Source organism: Taeniopygia guttata, chromosome Z (genome assembly GCF_048771995.1).
Source record: "Taeniopygia guttata chromosome Z, bTaeGut7.mat, whole genome shotgun sequence".
NCBI classification, from domain to species: domain Eukaryota; kingdom Metazoa; phylum Chordata; class Aves; order Passeriformes; family Estrildidae; genus Taeniopygia; species Taeniopygia guttata.
This window is the reverse complement of record NC_133063.1, coordinates 75,781,608-75,798,426: the sequence shown is the minus strand read 5'-3', so window position 1 is coordinate 75,798,426 and position 16,819 is coordinate 75,781,608. Positions and strand designations below refer to the sequence as shown.

Sequence of the window (16,819 nt, the reverse complement as noted above, 5' to 3'; positions counted from 1 at the left end):
GTCTTGTGAGAACCTTCCAAAGCTGCTCATTTTTAGAGGCAATGAAACTTTCACAAATCTGAGAAGGAGAAAGCACCTAGAAAGCAAGAGAACAAACAAAATAAAAATACAACACACCTTAGATTTTCATAAGCAATTTCTAAGGTGAATTGTGACTTGACCTCAAAATATTTAAAGAAAATCCTGATTCTCCCTTTTCTTCCTTTAAAAATACTTGTCCCATTTTCTGAAAATTTTCAGTATAATTGGTAAAAGTTTGGTAAAAGTATGTAGGAAATACAGTTTTCCTAGAGAGTATCTTAATGTCTTGAACTGAGACTCCAGAGAGTCTAGTGTATGTATTACTCAGGTATTTGGATGTGCAGTCTCCCCATTTTTATTTAGGTGCTTCTTTAATACAGAGTTGAAACAAAACAAAACTATCCAGCGATTATGTGCTCTAGCCTAAAATCCACCAAAAGGATGCCTTTTGCCACATTTACTGTCTTCTTTTCATTTTTCTTTCAGTTCCCTTTTGTTTTGGAATAGCAGAAAAATTAAATATTCACAAAATTGAAATCACATGTCTCTATTTTGATGTGGGGTTATTGTTTTTTTGTTGTTGTTGTTTGGTTGGTTGTTTTTTTTTAACTGTGCTTGGGCAAATTCCTGCACAAATTCTCTTAACTGGGGATGTTGTTTCATCACTGTGAGCCATTTGAAGAGTGCTACTGCAGAGGCTGCTGCACTGGGTGGATTGTGTGGTGTCCTTCATTTAATTTAAGCTTTGTTTTTCATTTAAATGCTGTGAGCTGGATGAAGAGATATATTTTGCATTAAAAAGCACATAACTTGTCAAAGATCCAGATCAGCATAGATCTTCTCTGTGTGTGAATCCTTTTTCCATCCCCTTGGGCTGATTTGTTAAACAATTTTTTGTGCACTGGGAGATCTGGCGCATTATGCTGTGAATGTTAATATCAGGGCTACAATGCAAATGAGACCTAGATGCATATGTCAATTAATATTCTCAATAGTTTGATGAACGATGCTGTTGCCCTTCATCTCCCCAGTTCTGGTAGGGGTGGATTCTGGTTCAATTTGCGATCCGGAAGGCGTTTGTTGTGTGGTGGTGCAACAAGAGGTAGAAATGAATGCAGATTCTGCCACCCTAAATTCCTCCTCACCTATTAGGCTCAAACTCCCACAACGGGAGGAGGTTGATCTCTGTTTTCCAATTACAGGGGCTATTTTCTTGCAAAACTTGTATTTGACAGAGATGGAGGAGATCTCTCTGTTGGCTTCCTTGCACAGCACTAAGGCTACTTGACTTGAAGTCAAGAAACCTAAATTATGCTCTTGGCTCTGCAGCTGAGAGCTTTGGTACTGGTTGATTTGTAAGAGGTAGTAGTTTTGCTAACTGGAAGCAAAAATTGTAGTGAAATAGTGATCAGCACAGTGTCATGTAATGACTGTGGGCATTGTTGTCATGATGGATTCATACTATTCCTGAAAGAAGTGAAACAAAACACCCTTTCATTATTGTTTTGTTAACTGTAGTTAACGGTTCTCATTTGGTCATTTTAAAAGTTTTCATGAAACTTAAGAAGTTAAGATTGGTAGGTGAATGCCTGGAATAGGCTTGTTGTACTTTGTGCAGTATTTGCCAGTACTGTTTTAGATAGAATTTGCGATTTATAGCAACCAAATGGTATAACTTCTGGGTGAAATATGATTAAGAAAACTTTAAACAATAAAACTTTAAACGATACCTTGTCTTTTACATGAAGAATGGTTTGTGTTTCTATATAGTGACATTCAACTTACCATGATTTTCTCTTATTTATCTATGAAAAACAAATTTTTAGAAACATTATGCTCAATTTATTTTTTCTTTAGATTATTTTTTCTTTTTAGGCAGCCCTTCAGATTGCTGTTTCTACATGCACTATGTAAAAAAACAGTTTCTGACATAAGGTCTGGTAATACACAAAATCACAGAGTGATATGGGTTGGAAGGGACTTAAGAAATAAATTAATTCCAAACCCCCTTGCCATGAGCAGGGACAACATCCACTTGACCAGGTTGCTGATGAATGTGTTTGTTACCTTGCCAATAGAGCAAAAGTATTTTGCTAATACTTGTTCTTGTTGAGTAATTTGGGTGAAAGCAAACCTTATATAATGTAAGTGATAATTCTCCATTACAGGGAAGAGGAAGAAAGGATTGTCTGTCTCATTTCTATGTGAATTTTTTTTTCTCCTTCAAGAATTTCCATTCCATTGCGGAAGTATACTTATATGTTGAGTTTGTGACCTTTTATTTCTCAGCTTCCTGCATCCTGGTAATATAACCCATTGTGATTTTAGCAACAATTTTTGATTTTACTTGAATGTAAATGTAGAATTGATGATCTTTTAACATGGAGCTGTACCTTAAATTTCTTCTTTGTGCCCCTAGGAGGAAAGAGAAGGAGCTTCTGCCATTGTTGAAGAGCAATTATCTTTTACTTCTAGTGGATATCTTTTGCATACCATTTTTTATTACTTCTCTTTATTTAATTTGAGCCATTCATCATTCTAGGAACATGTTTCTTGAGGAGGATCTGTTGCTGTTCTGAGAGTTGCTGTATTGGTGCAGGAACCTATATGAAAAATAGGATATGCTTCTCTGAATCAGAGCATTTAGTGGAAAGAAATAAGGTACCTTCTTTTGTGTGAGATGTTGGCTGTATTGTGAGTGATCCATGGGTAAAAGTAGTTTTTTGTCATTTTCCTGGATCCTAATCAAAGGTCTGCTGTATCATACACAGATAATTCATGAGAACCCATCAATTGGAGCCTTCTTCCAAGTGGCTTCCTCACTCACCAGAAAGGCCTGGTAAAGGTGTTCTTCCTCTTCAGTCACATTTCCCTATGTTAAGAATACTTGGCAAGTTCTGGCTATGCAGCTTGTGTTGCATCATCATCATTTTGTAGACATCTTTAATAACCTGGGCTATGGCATTCAGCTGAAAAAGAGGAGATGTGCATATCACAGCACACTGATATATAGATTGCTTCTTATTTCACTGAGCCTCCAGTCTATACAGATGGCATTTCTTTAGTGTTGTCCAGAAACTGAAGCAGATCTGGATCTTTGAAAGCCTCTAAATCTAAGGCCATCCTTTTTTGTCTGTCATAATTGCCTTTCTGAGGGCAGGTGAGATGCAGGGACAGTTTCTCTGATAGTGTACCTCGTCTTTGAGACCAGGAGTACTTACATCTTGATGCAGCTTTGGATTCCCTCAACCTGGCTGTTCCTATCAGTGGCTGGAAAAGTCCTTGCCCCTGTGTCTTTTACAAGTGGATAGCTTTCACTTAAACTTGAAGTTCTTGTTTAGTTTTGCTTTAGGGAAAACCTAGACTCGGCTTTCAGGGTTTCTATGCTTACATCCATAGTAGCATATGAATGGGGACAGGAAAAGTTGGAGGGCAAGGACCTATTTTTTTTTTTTGTGTTGCTTCCATAATGGAGCCAATAAGACTGTTTAAGGTGTCCTTTCTGCTCGCTTGGACAGATTTTGTCTTGCTTGTATAGATTATATGTGAAAAAAACCACCCTTTTTCTTCCTTGTTTGTAGAGGAAGAGATCAAAACATAGTGCTAGGTGTAAAACTTTGACCAGAGTCAGTGGAGAGATGCAGCCTGCTGCTGTAAGATTCTGTTGTGATGTTCTGAGGTTGCATGGTTTTTTGCGAGCTCTCATTTTCTATTCACCTTCCCCAGTTTATAAACCAGATCAGCATGCTTAGTCTTCTTTCCCCACATGATTCACAAACATTTGATTGTCAAGATAGACTTCAAGAAAGAACCAGAATGTGTATCTGTCGTTGGAATGGAGCTTGCTTTTAATAAGAGTTTGAGTTTTAAATGTCTGTGGATAATAGGTGTGATATGTAAAAGGGTTGTAATTGCCTTTATAATCTTGTGCTAGGAGTGAAGTTAGATTATAGTTTCCCTTTATAGTTATTTTTTTGTGAAGAGGCATGCTGGTAAAGTGAAAGGACAGTGTCTAGGACAATGCTTGTTCGGAATTTTTTTCTATCTCAGTTTAAAAGGATTGAATTTAGGTATTCCTATTCTGGAGATTCTGTTTTCCTTCAAAATGGAGCATCCAAATGCAAACACTTGCATTTTTGTGTTAACTCTGGTCTCTTCATTTGCAGCAATGTTCCTAGATTTCCTGTTTCTTTTTTTTAAATTTCTTTCCAGAAAAATTTCTTTTTAATTTTTGGTGGAGGCTGTCCATTCATTTTTCTCATGATGTTCCTTTAGAGAAAAAGGATAGTCCAAAACCAACAGAGTCCTTGCTGTTAGAACTGCTACAGCTCACGTTTCACAATTTTTATTCTCTGTCATTATGATCTTTTCTTCTCAATTGGGAGTGCTTCTGAAGCTTTTTCAGGGCAAGTGGGAGGAAAACAGAAAAGCTAAGAAAACAAGGGTAGAGAAGTCTCAAAGACATACTTATATTTGTTTCTTTTTCCTGCCCTTTTTGTAAAAATAAATAAATACCAGTTTTGGAAACTGTGAATGTGAGTCTGTTGAGAGGAATGTGCTCTTTAGAAATGTTGATGAGATTCTAAACTATTTTGATGAAACTCTATTAAAAGTCTTACTCATGTCTAAATGGGTAGCCTGAGCTGGGGGCTGGTGTCATCGTGCTTCTCCTGGATCCCCTTGGTGTTCACTCCTGGCAGCTCGGTGATGAAGGTGCGAGCCTCTGTTCATCTAGTTCAGCTGGCTAGTGCAGAGGTGGGGTCACAGTCAAAATACAGAATGCTGAATTCAGTCTTCATTTTGAATGGAAAAATTTGAACGCATGCATTGTCCCGCTGCAGTTAACCCCACTACCCACTATTCTCCCTAACTGCATCCCCCCCCCATAAAAACCCCAAAATCAATAAAACAACAACAAAAAAACTCCACTAAAAAATGAACAACAGAACCCTTCACATTTTCCACTGCTGTCTGAATTAATACTCTTTAGCAGTTAATATTGCTTTACTAGTGAAAAATGGAATCTATGCATGGAGGTTTCGGTTAGCATTGTGTACAAAACTTGGTATGTCTTCCTGTCTGTTCACTGCCTGTGAAACTTACATAAAGTCTAGGGGAAAAGTTCATTTGAGGCTTAAATTTCACAGCATTCATGCAGCATAAATGGAAGTGATAGCTTGACCTATTTTCCAATAAAGTAACCTATCTGTTTGGCTGTACAATTAGTTTATTGTTCTTACAGATACTTTACTAAGTGTTTGATGGAAAATGCTGTTATATGCAGTATTATTTTGTATTTATTTCTCCTTTTTCTTGCTGGAGTCAAGCCCACATAGTCCTGTACAATATTATAGTAAGTATATGAATTTTCAGATCGCCTGCACTGTGCTTCTTAAGCCTCTTTTCTTGTAAGTTTAAATTAGGTTTTTGGTGTGGTGAACCCCTATGGGCTTGGAAGAAGAATAAGGTGCTGCATAATGATCTATTTTTGACACTACTTTTAAAAACAAACAAGCATAAGATTACAGCACTGCATTTTCCTGGAATCTCTGAAACTGGGAGTCAGTTAAATTCACAGTACATTTCCTTGCTTTTTGATGTGTTTCTGTGTGAAACTGACGGCAGGATTTGTTCGAGTATGTAGGCCACTATTGTATTAGAATTACATAACCGTGTTGAGTGGTGCAAACAGATGAAAAGACGGGATGTACGGCTTTCCCTCACAGATTATATCCTGCAACAATGAAGACAGCTCAAGCTCTGCAGAGAATGTGGTCACATGCTGTCAAAAAGTTGGGGATTTTGAAAGGGCACGTGAGTTGCTTTTTGTTGCATCTTGCTCCACATCTTTTTTTCCCCTCCGCCCCTCATACATCCCTCCTCTCTCCAACTCACTTTTATAGATTGTTATGGCAGGTCTTCTGGTTTTGTTCTCCTTTCAGCATGAATGAAGTTGCCTTCAGTGATCTCTCAGTAGCAAGTAATTGTGTAAATCTCTTTATGACTGTCAGAGCTGCAACAGCTGCCTGTTTGTTGCACACTGGCAATTTTAGCATTTTGACTAGTTTCCTGCCAAACATTCTGCTAAACAGTCTATTTTGGGTATTTAGAAAGCACCTTTCATTTTAGTATATGAGCATTAGACAGATTTAAGCAGATCCTGACTACAGTGTTCTAATCAGAAATGGGCTGTAGTCCCTAATGAATTTAGACTAGCTAATTACAATAATTTGCATTTACTGCAGGTAGCCTGTTGTCTGTGTGAAACCTGGGTGGTAAAACAGTTACTGTTAGTAACTGGAGGTGGGGTTCTTAACCATTGTGCCTGCCTTTCTCTCTCCAGTGTTTTGGTGTGCAATCTTGCAGTGAAACTGCGATCCTGTAAGGAATGCACAAGCTGCTCAGGATCCCTTTGTGTTTCCTTACAGATGAAGTATGAAGAAATTGGCAAGGTGATGAAGGCTTTTCATAACTCATCACTTGATGCATTCAGAGGAGAGTCACATCACTAAATGTGGAGTACAGGAATTTCGCAATTCGGGTGGAGACTTAGAGATTAGATTTGACCAAGTCCCCGACTGATGATTTGTAAAATTTGTAGTCTCTCTCTCCCTCTCAGTCTTCTCTGCTTCATTACTCTGACGGTATGGGTTAGCATCATGACAATGGCAAGCAGCAGTACATTTTATAATGTTAAAGATATTATTGTTTAGAAATTGTTTTTGCCTTACGGGCTTCCAAGGTGACCATTCAGTTCTTTGAACTGTGTTGCAGAGCCTGCATTTTTTTATCAGTGCAGCAGAACTAGTCGTGTTGTCTTGGTAATTACATTGTACAAAATCAGCTTTTCAAGTACATAGTGTGCTTTCCTTCCCTGATGCAGAGTACAGCAAATGGGAGACAGTTTCCCAAGGAGCAGTTTTAAAAAATTGATTATTTTAACAAATACTTGTGAATTTAAAAGTTAATTGCTTAGTTATCTTCTGTTGAATTTTCAGTGACAGTTTCAAGGTACAATTAAATCCCAAAGATTTACACAGAATTTACCTGATACAGTCACTGATACTATGAGAATCTTTCTCTAGGCACAAATGAGATGATACTATGGTCTTGGCATCTTGCAAGACCTTAATTTTAGTGTCTGTAGGCAGTAGTTTCTCTTTCATTATTACTACCTTTTTTTTTTTTTTTTTTTTTTTTTTTTTTTTTTGACCAGATACCATAATACTTATTTGTCGGAGTAAAGTAAACTTAACTCTGTAGGCTTATGATGCTTTGGTTTACTACCCAATACATCTTTCCACTTGTGCACAAGGTTATACTTATGCCACTTCTCATGGAAGGCCTAGTTTTCTGGAAGAAAATTCCTGTAAATTTCCTGTTTCATATCCTTACATCCCTGATACCTTTACAGTGCTTTCCTCAGTCCCTTTCCTGCAGTGTTGTACTGAATAAGCAGTCATTTCTCTGGCCTGTCTCTGTCCCTATGGGTAGAAAGCTCCCCATGAATGCATTCTGCCTGCTTTACTCTTGCACCTGCGCAGAGCTGGCCTCAGTATTATTGGCTGGGATGTAGTGTTGGTAGGAGCGGCATACAGTGCAAACTGAATTTAAGTGACGTTTATGTTACATGTGTAAGTTGTTGAGGCTTTTTTACCAAGAGGAGCATGGAAAAGATTTTCCGTCTTCTGTCCTCTATCTGCTAGTCCTTCGGATTTTACCCATCATTTGGTACTGACGTTCATTCCTAAAAGTATATTCGGTGAAGTCAGATGGAATTTAAATGACACTGAGACCCCTCTTCAGCACAGACTTATTTTTTGCAGAGCTTAAAAATGCATAGAAAAGCAGGAGTGTAGGAAGGGTCAGTAGTAGGTAAGCTGTTCCCTACATGCCGGATAAGCAAGCCTAGTCACTTCCTAGTCACTGCCATTTACAGCAGCATCACAGCAGGTCGAAAGAAGAGCTTGCTTAAGGAGGAATTTTTCACTTGTGGCAGAGATTCTCTGTGTAAGGGAATATATTGAGTGAGTTCAGTTTCAGATAGCTGAAAGCTTAGACATGTTAGCTGCTTAAATGACAATGCCAGATAAAATAATTTTACTATATGATTTGGCACATTCAACACTGACCCCAAGACACATATGTTCCAATACTAATCCTTACGAACACATTCTTGTCTGACCTAGACAAGAAAAAATTTAAAAACAATTACTTACATGTATTACTTTTAATATAAGCCATCATCTCCTACATCTATTTCTAATTTTCCTTTTAATTAGACACCAGAGGCTCTGGAAACTGGAAAGCATTGTTCATTTTCTGGCAGAACAGTGGAAATTTAACACTGTTCAGTGGTGTATAATTCCTGGTAAGAATGCTGAATATTTTGCATATTCCTTCAGGATCTCTGAGCAGGAATTACTGTTGTTCAATACAGTGAATGTGTGATGGAAAATGCAAATCTAGTTTCTCTTTGTGGTGCACAGAATCAACTGGAACTATGCAACAAGGTTGTTTTTTTGCATGTGAGAAATAACATCCATAGCTTGCTGAACAGTTGTGCATTGCCAGAAGTCTTACTCTGAAAATGCGAAGGATGCCTTAAAGTACAGGCATACCCTTCTTGTGTCACTTCTCTCTCTGATGTTCTGGAGTTTAGCTGTCATTACTCCCTGAGATGCCTTTAGAAAGACCATTAAGTCTGAACTGAGTTTCTTTCTGTGATTCAGTCTTCTGAGATAAAGGAAGGCCACTTTCAGTAAAAACAAATAAAAACTGTGGCTTGAGTATGTGCATGCACATACTTATGCAGTGCCTGGATTTTTCTTCTACAATGGATGCTTTCCATTTTGAAATGTTTTCAGTGTCATTTTTCTGCAGTGCAGTGGCTCTTTTTTCTCCTAGTTTTACCCTGAAGGGGCTGGCTGTGTACTTTATGATGCAGCATTGCTGGGTGATTATTCTGTATTATATTTTAAGCTCTGATGTTGGAAAGATTTCAGGTTATATCATGTAAGATAAAAGGGATCAGTTTTAACTGGAAATGTGGTAAAAAAAGGTCTCTGAGCACTGTCACAGAAATGGCTATACCTGTACTATATATTGTTATATTGTGTTTTCCTGTAAAATTTAATTTCTTGATAAGAACCTAAATATTTAGCTATGCAATTCATAGTAGACAAAACATTTTGTTAAATCCACATGAACAAGACGAAAGAGATCTGAAGTCTAATTCATTGTGAAAACCCCAGTTTCAGCTGGTAATCTTACTGCATATGGGGACAGAAAGGTCTTCCATAAGTATTTTATGTGATATTTGAATCAGGGCTATAGAATGCTAGTTGATCTGAATTAAATGCTTTTGCTGAATAAGGATTTTCCAGAAAATCAGAATGAGCTGTTAAATCAGTGAAACGTGAAGGGATTCTAACACCCTGGACCTATCAATTTTTTTTCCTTTTTAAAGAAAAATTGTCATTATTTAAAATATATTAATTTAATACTAATTCTCCCAAAATATTAGACTATGCAAATTATTTTTAAACCTGTGTTTTAGTGGGTTATTTCACATTTTAATTTAAATAGTTATGTGCTATGTGTTTTACTAATTGGTTTCTGTGTGCAACAGGCCCCAGGCATGGAAGAGCTGATATGGGAACAGTACACAGTGACCTTACAAAAGGTGAGTGAGTGCCTGTTTTATTTTTAGTTTTCAAATATTCAAGCACTGGTTTACTCTGTATATGTTTTGCAATAGATGTCATTAGCATATCTGAGTCTAGAGTAGAATTAATTCATTGTCCAAATCAGATATGGTTTTTATTTTAAAGCTTAGCTGCTACACAAACAAAAGCTCAATTCTTTAATTTAGGTGTAAATTCAATTAACAATTTAAGTGCCGTATTTACTGCTGTTTAGTCTTTCTAATGTCAGTGGGAGTGGGATATACCACATGTCAACCACATAGCTAAATTCATTCTGGGAGAGCCTTACCAGTAAAGCAGATGGTTCTATCAAGCAGGTTGTGGTTGATGTCCAAGTTTTGTAATAGTGACTGAACAGGATTCCACAGATTTTATTTTTGTAAGATACTTTAATATATACTAGTGTAGAATCCAGAGGAAAAACACTGTCAACTCACAAAACAGGTGGACTATAGGTGTCAATTTAAAAGGTTTTTTTTGAGAGAAGAGGAAGTGTCTCATCAAGTGGAGTCTTTTTGAATTAAAGAAAATAGACCACTTGTGCCTGTGTTCTTTAATAGCTAGGCTGCCACACCACAGTACCAGGTGTGCACTTGGGTTTCAGTGGTGGTAGTTAGTCTTCCCAGCTGTTCTGATGATCTGTGTTCAGTGAGCAGCCTGCACTGAGCTGCTCAAGTTTTTTCACATCTGCATTGAACTGAATGTGATGAGCCAAGGTGAAATAACCAATCTTCTCTACATAGCTTGTTTCATGTGAGAAGAAGAGGTTAGGTTTTAGGTTACAGAGGTAAACAGGAAAAACATTGCAGAAGATGATCTTAGTTCCTGTAATTTCCAGCATTTCAGATCTATGATATTGTGTAAAGTAGCATTACTTCTTTACCACAGAGGCAGACTTAGGCTACTGACATGATGAAGGGCTACTGAACTTGATGTATCAGCCACTACCATTAATTTTACCATTACTTTCAATCTGTTGTTTTGGTGTAAAACATCAAACTGCTTCCTGTAAAACTAAGTCTGTAGCAAGTGAAGTTCTGTTTTAAAAGAAAACCAGATTGCTTTTTTCCTCCTCAAAGAAATAATCACTCACTATCAGCCTTAGTGGAAAACAAGGTGACATATGATGAACTACACATGCTGATTGGGTGTTGAGGGGAAAGCACAACTTTAATTTGATGTATTACTTTGCCACTATGTTAAAACGTTTTGTTCAAATGTAGCATAATTTGTAATTTTTAGTGATATGATATGTATGTTAAATGGCTGATAAAATTAAACTTGTGTGTTTTTGTGCTCCCCTTGCTGTCAGCAGTTCAGTTATGCTAATAGTTCTCAGGTTTTGGTGCTATTGACATGTTTCCTTCGCATTCTGTAAAGCATTTCTTTGGTTTTATGACTGCTATCTTAAGACTTCTATGGATCTGTTATTTCTGTGATGACAGGTTTGACATAATTTACATATTTAAAATAGTTGATTTTGACAGAGTATGGTTATATAGACAATGCGCAAGTTCACTACTTGCTCTTTGTAATCAACCATGAACTTGTTATTTTGATTGAGGAACTACTTAGTAATCATAATGAAGATGAGATCCTGGGAAAGCTATTCTACTTTCCCAAGCATCATTAACTAAATAGATTTACCTAACAATGAATTTGGTAAAAATAACCCATGGGATGGTGAAGCAAAATGCCAGCAAATTTAGTATATTCTTTACTTAATTACTAACAATCATAAGTCTGTAGAGATTTTGGAAGACAGGAACTTGTCATCTTGATACATGTATGTGTAAAAACCTAATCTTTCTTAAATCTAGAGATACTGTGTGTTTCTGCAGCACTGTGCACGCAGCTATTATATTTTAGCATCTACTTAAGAGTGCCATTACCAGAGTATTCACGTTCCTCTTTCTTCCCGAAAATTTCTGTCAGTGTATTCAAGTTTTATTGTATCTGATTTTATTGTAAAGGATTCAAAACGAGGATTTGGGATTGCAGTTTCTGGAGGCAGAGATAACCCTCATTTTGAAAATGGTGAAACATCAATAGTAATTTCGGATGTTCTCCCAGGTGGTCCAGCAGATGGATTACTTCAGTAAGTACTTTTTTCTTTGTCTGGGATTTTGAGGGGCATGGCTGTAGAATACATAAAACCTTTAGACAGATTGAAATCCTGGTGATTTAATCATCTCAAGATTTGGTGCCCTCTTGAATATCTGGATGTCTCTTTAGAAAAAAAGAACCAAAACAAGTAAACCCTACACAGAGGTGTTTGTTGCTCCTTGATAAAGACATTGTATTTCAGTGGTGGTGTTGAAGTCTTTTACAGTTAAGTATGTTTCTTTCAACATTGCATTTTATTTAAAGAAACAGTAGAAACAGTTCTAGTATCTTAAAACATCCTCCTTGTTCCTCCTCCAGTAAACACATTTTGTGATCAATCATTAGTTTCCAAGAATGACTTAAGTCAGCCCAAATAAGGTTTGCTAAATGTTTATTTTATATCTGAAAGAAAAAAATTATAGAAATAAAGAGTTTCTGTTGTCCTTCTGATACCTTCATCCTTGGTGAGCCAGCATCTGTCGTGTACAAACAATCTGTAGGCTGAGGGTTTCTGTCCTACATCAGTTTTTCATCCTTTGATCTGAAATACCTGACGAGGACTAGACAATTTGGAAGTATACCAAATAATTGTGCAGCAAGAATAAATCAAGGGAGTAGATTATGTCCCTTTTGCCATGCATTTATTTTTGATCAGAAAATGGCATGGCTGACATGCTAGTTGTTGTTGAGTAACTAAATAAAAGGGTAATTGTAACACGCATAACAAATCATTTTTAACAGAAGTGCACAAATACTACATTTTGTAGCAGTGACCTCTGCACACCACCACTATCATCCATCGTGTTCTGTAATCACCTGTGATTTGGGAATGAAATCATGTCTAGAAATTATGAAAGATCATAGGTAAATTGATAATGGCAATGGAATACCAAGATATTTGGGCGCTTTCGGACAAAACACATTCAGAAGAAAATGACGACAAAGCTTTTCCTCCAAATAAAGGAATATATCAGAGTGGATGGGTAAAACCATCATGTCATCTTTTGTAGGGTAAAATGAGCACATGTAGATTGACCTCTTGGCATAATATTGCAGCATTAAGTTGAATACTAGCTTTGGATGTATGGACTGTCCAGAGAGCTGTTTTAATTCTTGCATAAATCTGGATGAAACTGATACTGAAATATAGCATGCTGTTCTGGCATATTCATCCACTAAAAGAAGTTGGAAAGGTGTGAAGAGAGGCAGAAAAATCATTTAGGAGTTAGAGTGCCTTACGAATGGAGGCTTAGAGTATATAATCTTCTTATTTGAAAAGAAGATTGTGATGTGATTTGATTATAATGATGATAAAATAGTTGGTACCAAATATTTCTTTTATCTAGCAGAAAATGGCAAAGTAACCAGTAATTTGTTGAGCTAAGGCTCTGCCTGTAACTGGGTAGTCACCAGAATAAACTAAGATAAGGAGTATGAGGAGAGGTAATTTGGGGGTTTTTAATCTTCTTCACTTTTTGCACTGAAATGCCTTTTTGAAACTTTTGGAGTTAAATTCATCAGTGTTATGGTGCTATTTCATAGGGAGTTGGATGAGTTAGGTGTCAGTGGTCTATTTGATATGCAGGAGGTCTGAACAGAAAATTTAGTGATCTCAGCTGACCTATGTTTTAGGGCAAGGAGGTCTTCTTGTGTGTTATTGGTTTTGTTGGTTTTTATAATTCCTGATCACGTTTCTACAGAGTAGATGTGACCTGAGCACCAGACTTTAAGAAAAATGTAATGCAGTTGTACTTGTGAATATTTGCCTAAATACTAGTATGGCTGCAGCAGTTTGAAGCTTTTGTGAAATTCTTATGTGAAAGAAATCTAGCACTAGGTGTGAAAAACCAGGCATCCTGAAAGACCAAAATAAAAAAATTTCAATACTCATCACAAATGTTCTTTAAAAACCATTATGGCAAGGTACTTCAGCTGAACACAGTATATACACAAAGACAGTGCTGCTCAATGCCTAGTTTTCAGATGTACTATTCAGATATTGTAGAGTTAATATAGCAAACAGCATTTTAAAGCAAAACTCCTTGTTAAACTGAATTAAATCCATAGGTTTCCTCTGTTAAAAAAAAAAAAAAGGAACAAAAGAAGAAATTTTGTTCTGCTGTTTTCATGAAGACTCCTTAAATCTTCTCTTTCCTTTTTTATCTCCCTTCCAATTTCCAGAGAAAATGACCGAGTGGTCATAGTTAATGGGACCCCGATGGAAAATGTTCTACATTCTTTTGCAGTTCAGCAGCTTAGGAAAAGTGGAAAAGTGGCCACCATTGTAAGTAAATTCCAAATATATTCAGTGTACGGTGGTATGTACCTGTGTAACCAGTCAGGATTTTGGTTTTGTTCTATAGAGTATTTAAAGTCACAAAGCAAAGCAGTCTTCTGCCATATGCAAAGTACAAAATAAATAAAACAAAGACATAGTTTCTGTAGGTGAAACAAATGGAAATTAATTAACAGTATCACAAAGTTATCTTGTTGAAAAAATGAGAATAAAATGCTTATTTTATAATGTTTATTTTACTAATGAGTGGTACAGAATAGAAGTTATGTGAGGCAAATTACATTTTGCATACACAGATCTTGTCCAATAATAAATAGAATATTGCTCTTCCTTCTTTTTTTCCCCAGCGTATGTTTGAAACTTGAAAAATAGTAATTTGTTCAGTGTCACATTGTGATCTTTGATAGGAGTTTGTTTGTTTGTTTTCTGTTGTACTGAACAGGTAGTGAAAAGACCAAGGAAAGTGCAGGCTGCTGCACTGCAGAGAAGCCCCTCCCTTGACTATGAGGACAGAGCTTTAGATGTAATGGATGACCATGCAGAATTTGATGGCAAAAGTGCTCGAAGTGGCTACAGTGAGAGAAGCTGGCACAGTGGAAACGGAGGGCGCAGCCAAAGCTGGGGAAACAACCTGGATCAGGGCTATAGAGATGAACATGACCGAGGGCGTAACCGAAGCAGAGACTGTGACAGGGAATGCGGCTACAGCCGCGATCGAAGTCGTGGTAGGAGTGTTGACAGGAGCTTGGATCGAGACTATAGAAGGGATCGGAGCCGGGGAAGGAGCATCGACAGGGATGCTGGCTATGAACGGGACTACAGAGGAGACTACAGCCCACCCAGTTACAGTCACGGATCTTTATCTGATCCTAGATATGGGAGGGAAATGAGGAGTCGTAGTCGGGACAGGCTCCATTCCCGAAGTCCTTCACCTGAAATACACCGCCAGCACGAGTACCTAGGACCACAGGATCAGAATGCACCAATCAGTGTTCTCTTAACAAAAGGCAGACATAATGAAGGTGGGTATATTAGGGGAGGAGAGGAGTCAACTTCCAGTACAGCATGGGTTTTGGTGGGGAAAAGAGAAGAACTGAATTACTTTCTACTGTTGTAGGTTAAGTGTTGACTTTTTAAACTGGTGATTTAAGTTGTTCTTTCATTCTTTTTGGCTGATTTGGGTTGCTTTTTGCCCAAAACCTTGAATTTCACCTTTAAACAAAGATTTGTTCACCCACATAATTTCAATCTTTTCAAGCCATTGTATCCCTTGTTTTCCATTTTCTCTGCCTTTTTTCCTGGTTCTGAGGGAAAACATGGATCTGATCACGATTCAGGTTACATTTCGCACATCTACAAAAGAGTTAGCTAGAAAGAGTAAAGAGTAGACTCTGTCTTTAGTAATATGGTTTGTTTGGTTGTGGTCATTAAAGAATACTGAAATAGCAGTATTTCAGCCTTTCTTTGCTGAGTATTGAAGTGTATAAATAAAAGCCAAAAGCCTGACCTTTTTTTTTACTGTGATAGAAAGACTTGTGCTGGAAAGTATAGCTGAGATTTGGTTGTACATAATTTTTTGTTTGAGTTTTTCTTGAGGGGAGTGGTGGTTTATTGCTGGAGGGGTTGGATGTGGTTTTGTTTTTTCCTAATCTGCCCTGCTGTAATTTTGATAATTTTTTGCTAATTAAATTTTGTATGTGGGAGCTAATATATTTTTTTTTCATTGGCTCTGGCAACCGCCCTTTTTTGTCCTTCCTCTTCTTCCTCTGCATATCATGTGTTCACTTGCAAAGATAATGCAGATATGTATACAAATAAGGAGAAATATAAGCTGCATTTGTTAACTTTTATGTTTAGCTATACCCTAATAATCTCTGTAATTCATATGGATACTTTGCAGACTTGCTGAAACGTGGTGGTCTTTTAAAGCAGGACAACATTCTTTTGTTCTAGGATGCTTGTTTTTTGAGGATGTTGCCTTTCTTTTTAAGTAGCAAATATACTGACCCAAGTAACTTAGATCACAGGGAAAGAAGGGGGCAAGGGAATAAAAGAAATTCCTTTGCCTGAAACAACCAAGGCATTCCCTGGAGTACAGATAGGACAGGGTCAGCATGCAGCAACTAATGAAAAGAAATACTTCTGTTAGTGCTTTTTGACCCTTTCCTCCCTCTATGCCATGCAAAATACAAATCAGAGAGAAGCTAATCTAGTACATTAATAAGCAGCTCCAGAACAAAGGCATTGTTTTGCTGCTGAAGGTGCAGACCAGTTGTCCAACTGTAATTGGATTTGGGATGTTGCTTGTTCATATTGTAATTGCAGCATGGATATCAGGGTGAAGTGGGTTTACTAGGCCTACCTTTTTTCTTTTTTTTTCTCTCATGGTATAATGGTGTTTGATGCATGAACACTGTGTAGTTTTTAAAACAATGCATCCTTGCTCATATTTTAAGCTACAGTGGGTTATTTTCTTGGTTCCAGAGTATGGACTCCGTCTTGGAAGTCAGATCTTCATAAAAGAAATGACCCGTACTGGCCTAGCAACCAAAGATGGCCACCTTCATGAAGGAGATATCATTCTCAAGGTCTGTTCTAGTTTTACTGCTAGCAATTTGGCAGGCACTGGTTACAGGGGTTATTGTTGTAACCAATAATCACTAAGTCATGTTATAGTCAAGTTCACTAT

General features: G+C 37.2%; 1 protein-coding gene across 10 annotated transcripts in view; it reads left to right on the top strand.

Annotated features, from left to right (window-relative positions):
* The window catches only part of TJP2 (tight junction protein 2), a 62,963-nt gene that overhangs the window by 30,931 nt on the left and 15,213 nt on the right, over window positions 1-16,819 (top strand). For 5 of the 10 annotated variants that reach the window (XM_072922281.1, XM_072922290.1, XM_072922289.1 and 2 more), the window contains 5 exons: window positions 9,653-9,706; window positions 11,702-11,826; window positions 14,016-14,118; window positions 14,573-15,152; window positions 16,615-16,718. In XM_072922281.1, coding sequence (XP_072778382.1) covers window positions 9,662-9,706; window positions 11,702-11,826; window positions 14,016-14,118; window positions 14,573-15,152; window positions 16,615-16,718 — 957 coding nt within the window. In that variant the 5' untranslated portion in view covers window positions 9,653-9,661. Of the gene's footprint in view, window positions 1-5,698; window positions 5,836-6,364; window positions 6,474-6,516; window positions 6,666-8,303; window positions 8,393-9,652; window positions 9,707-11,701; window positions 11,827-14,015; window positions 14,119-14,572; window positions 15,153-16,614; window positions 16,719-16,819 lie in introns of those variants that run through there. The other 5 variants (XM_072922282.1, XM_072922286.1, XM_072922283.1 and 2 more) reach the window with 5 other exon arrangements.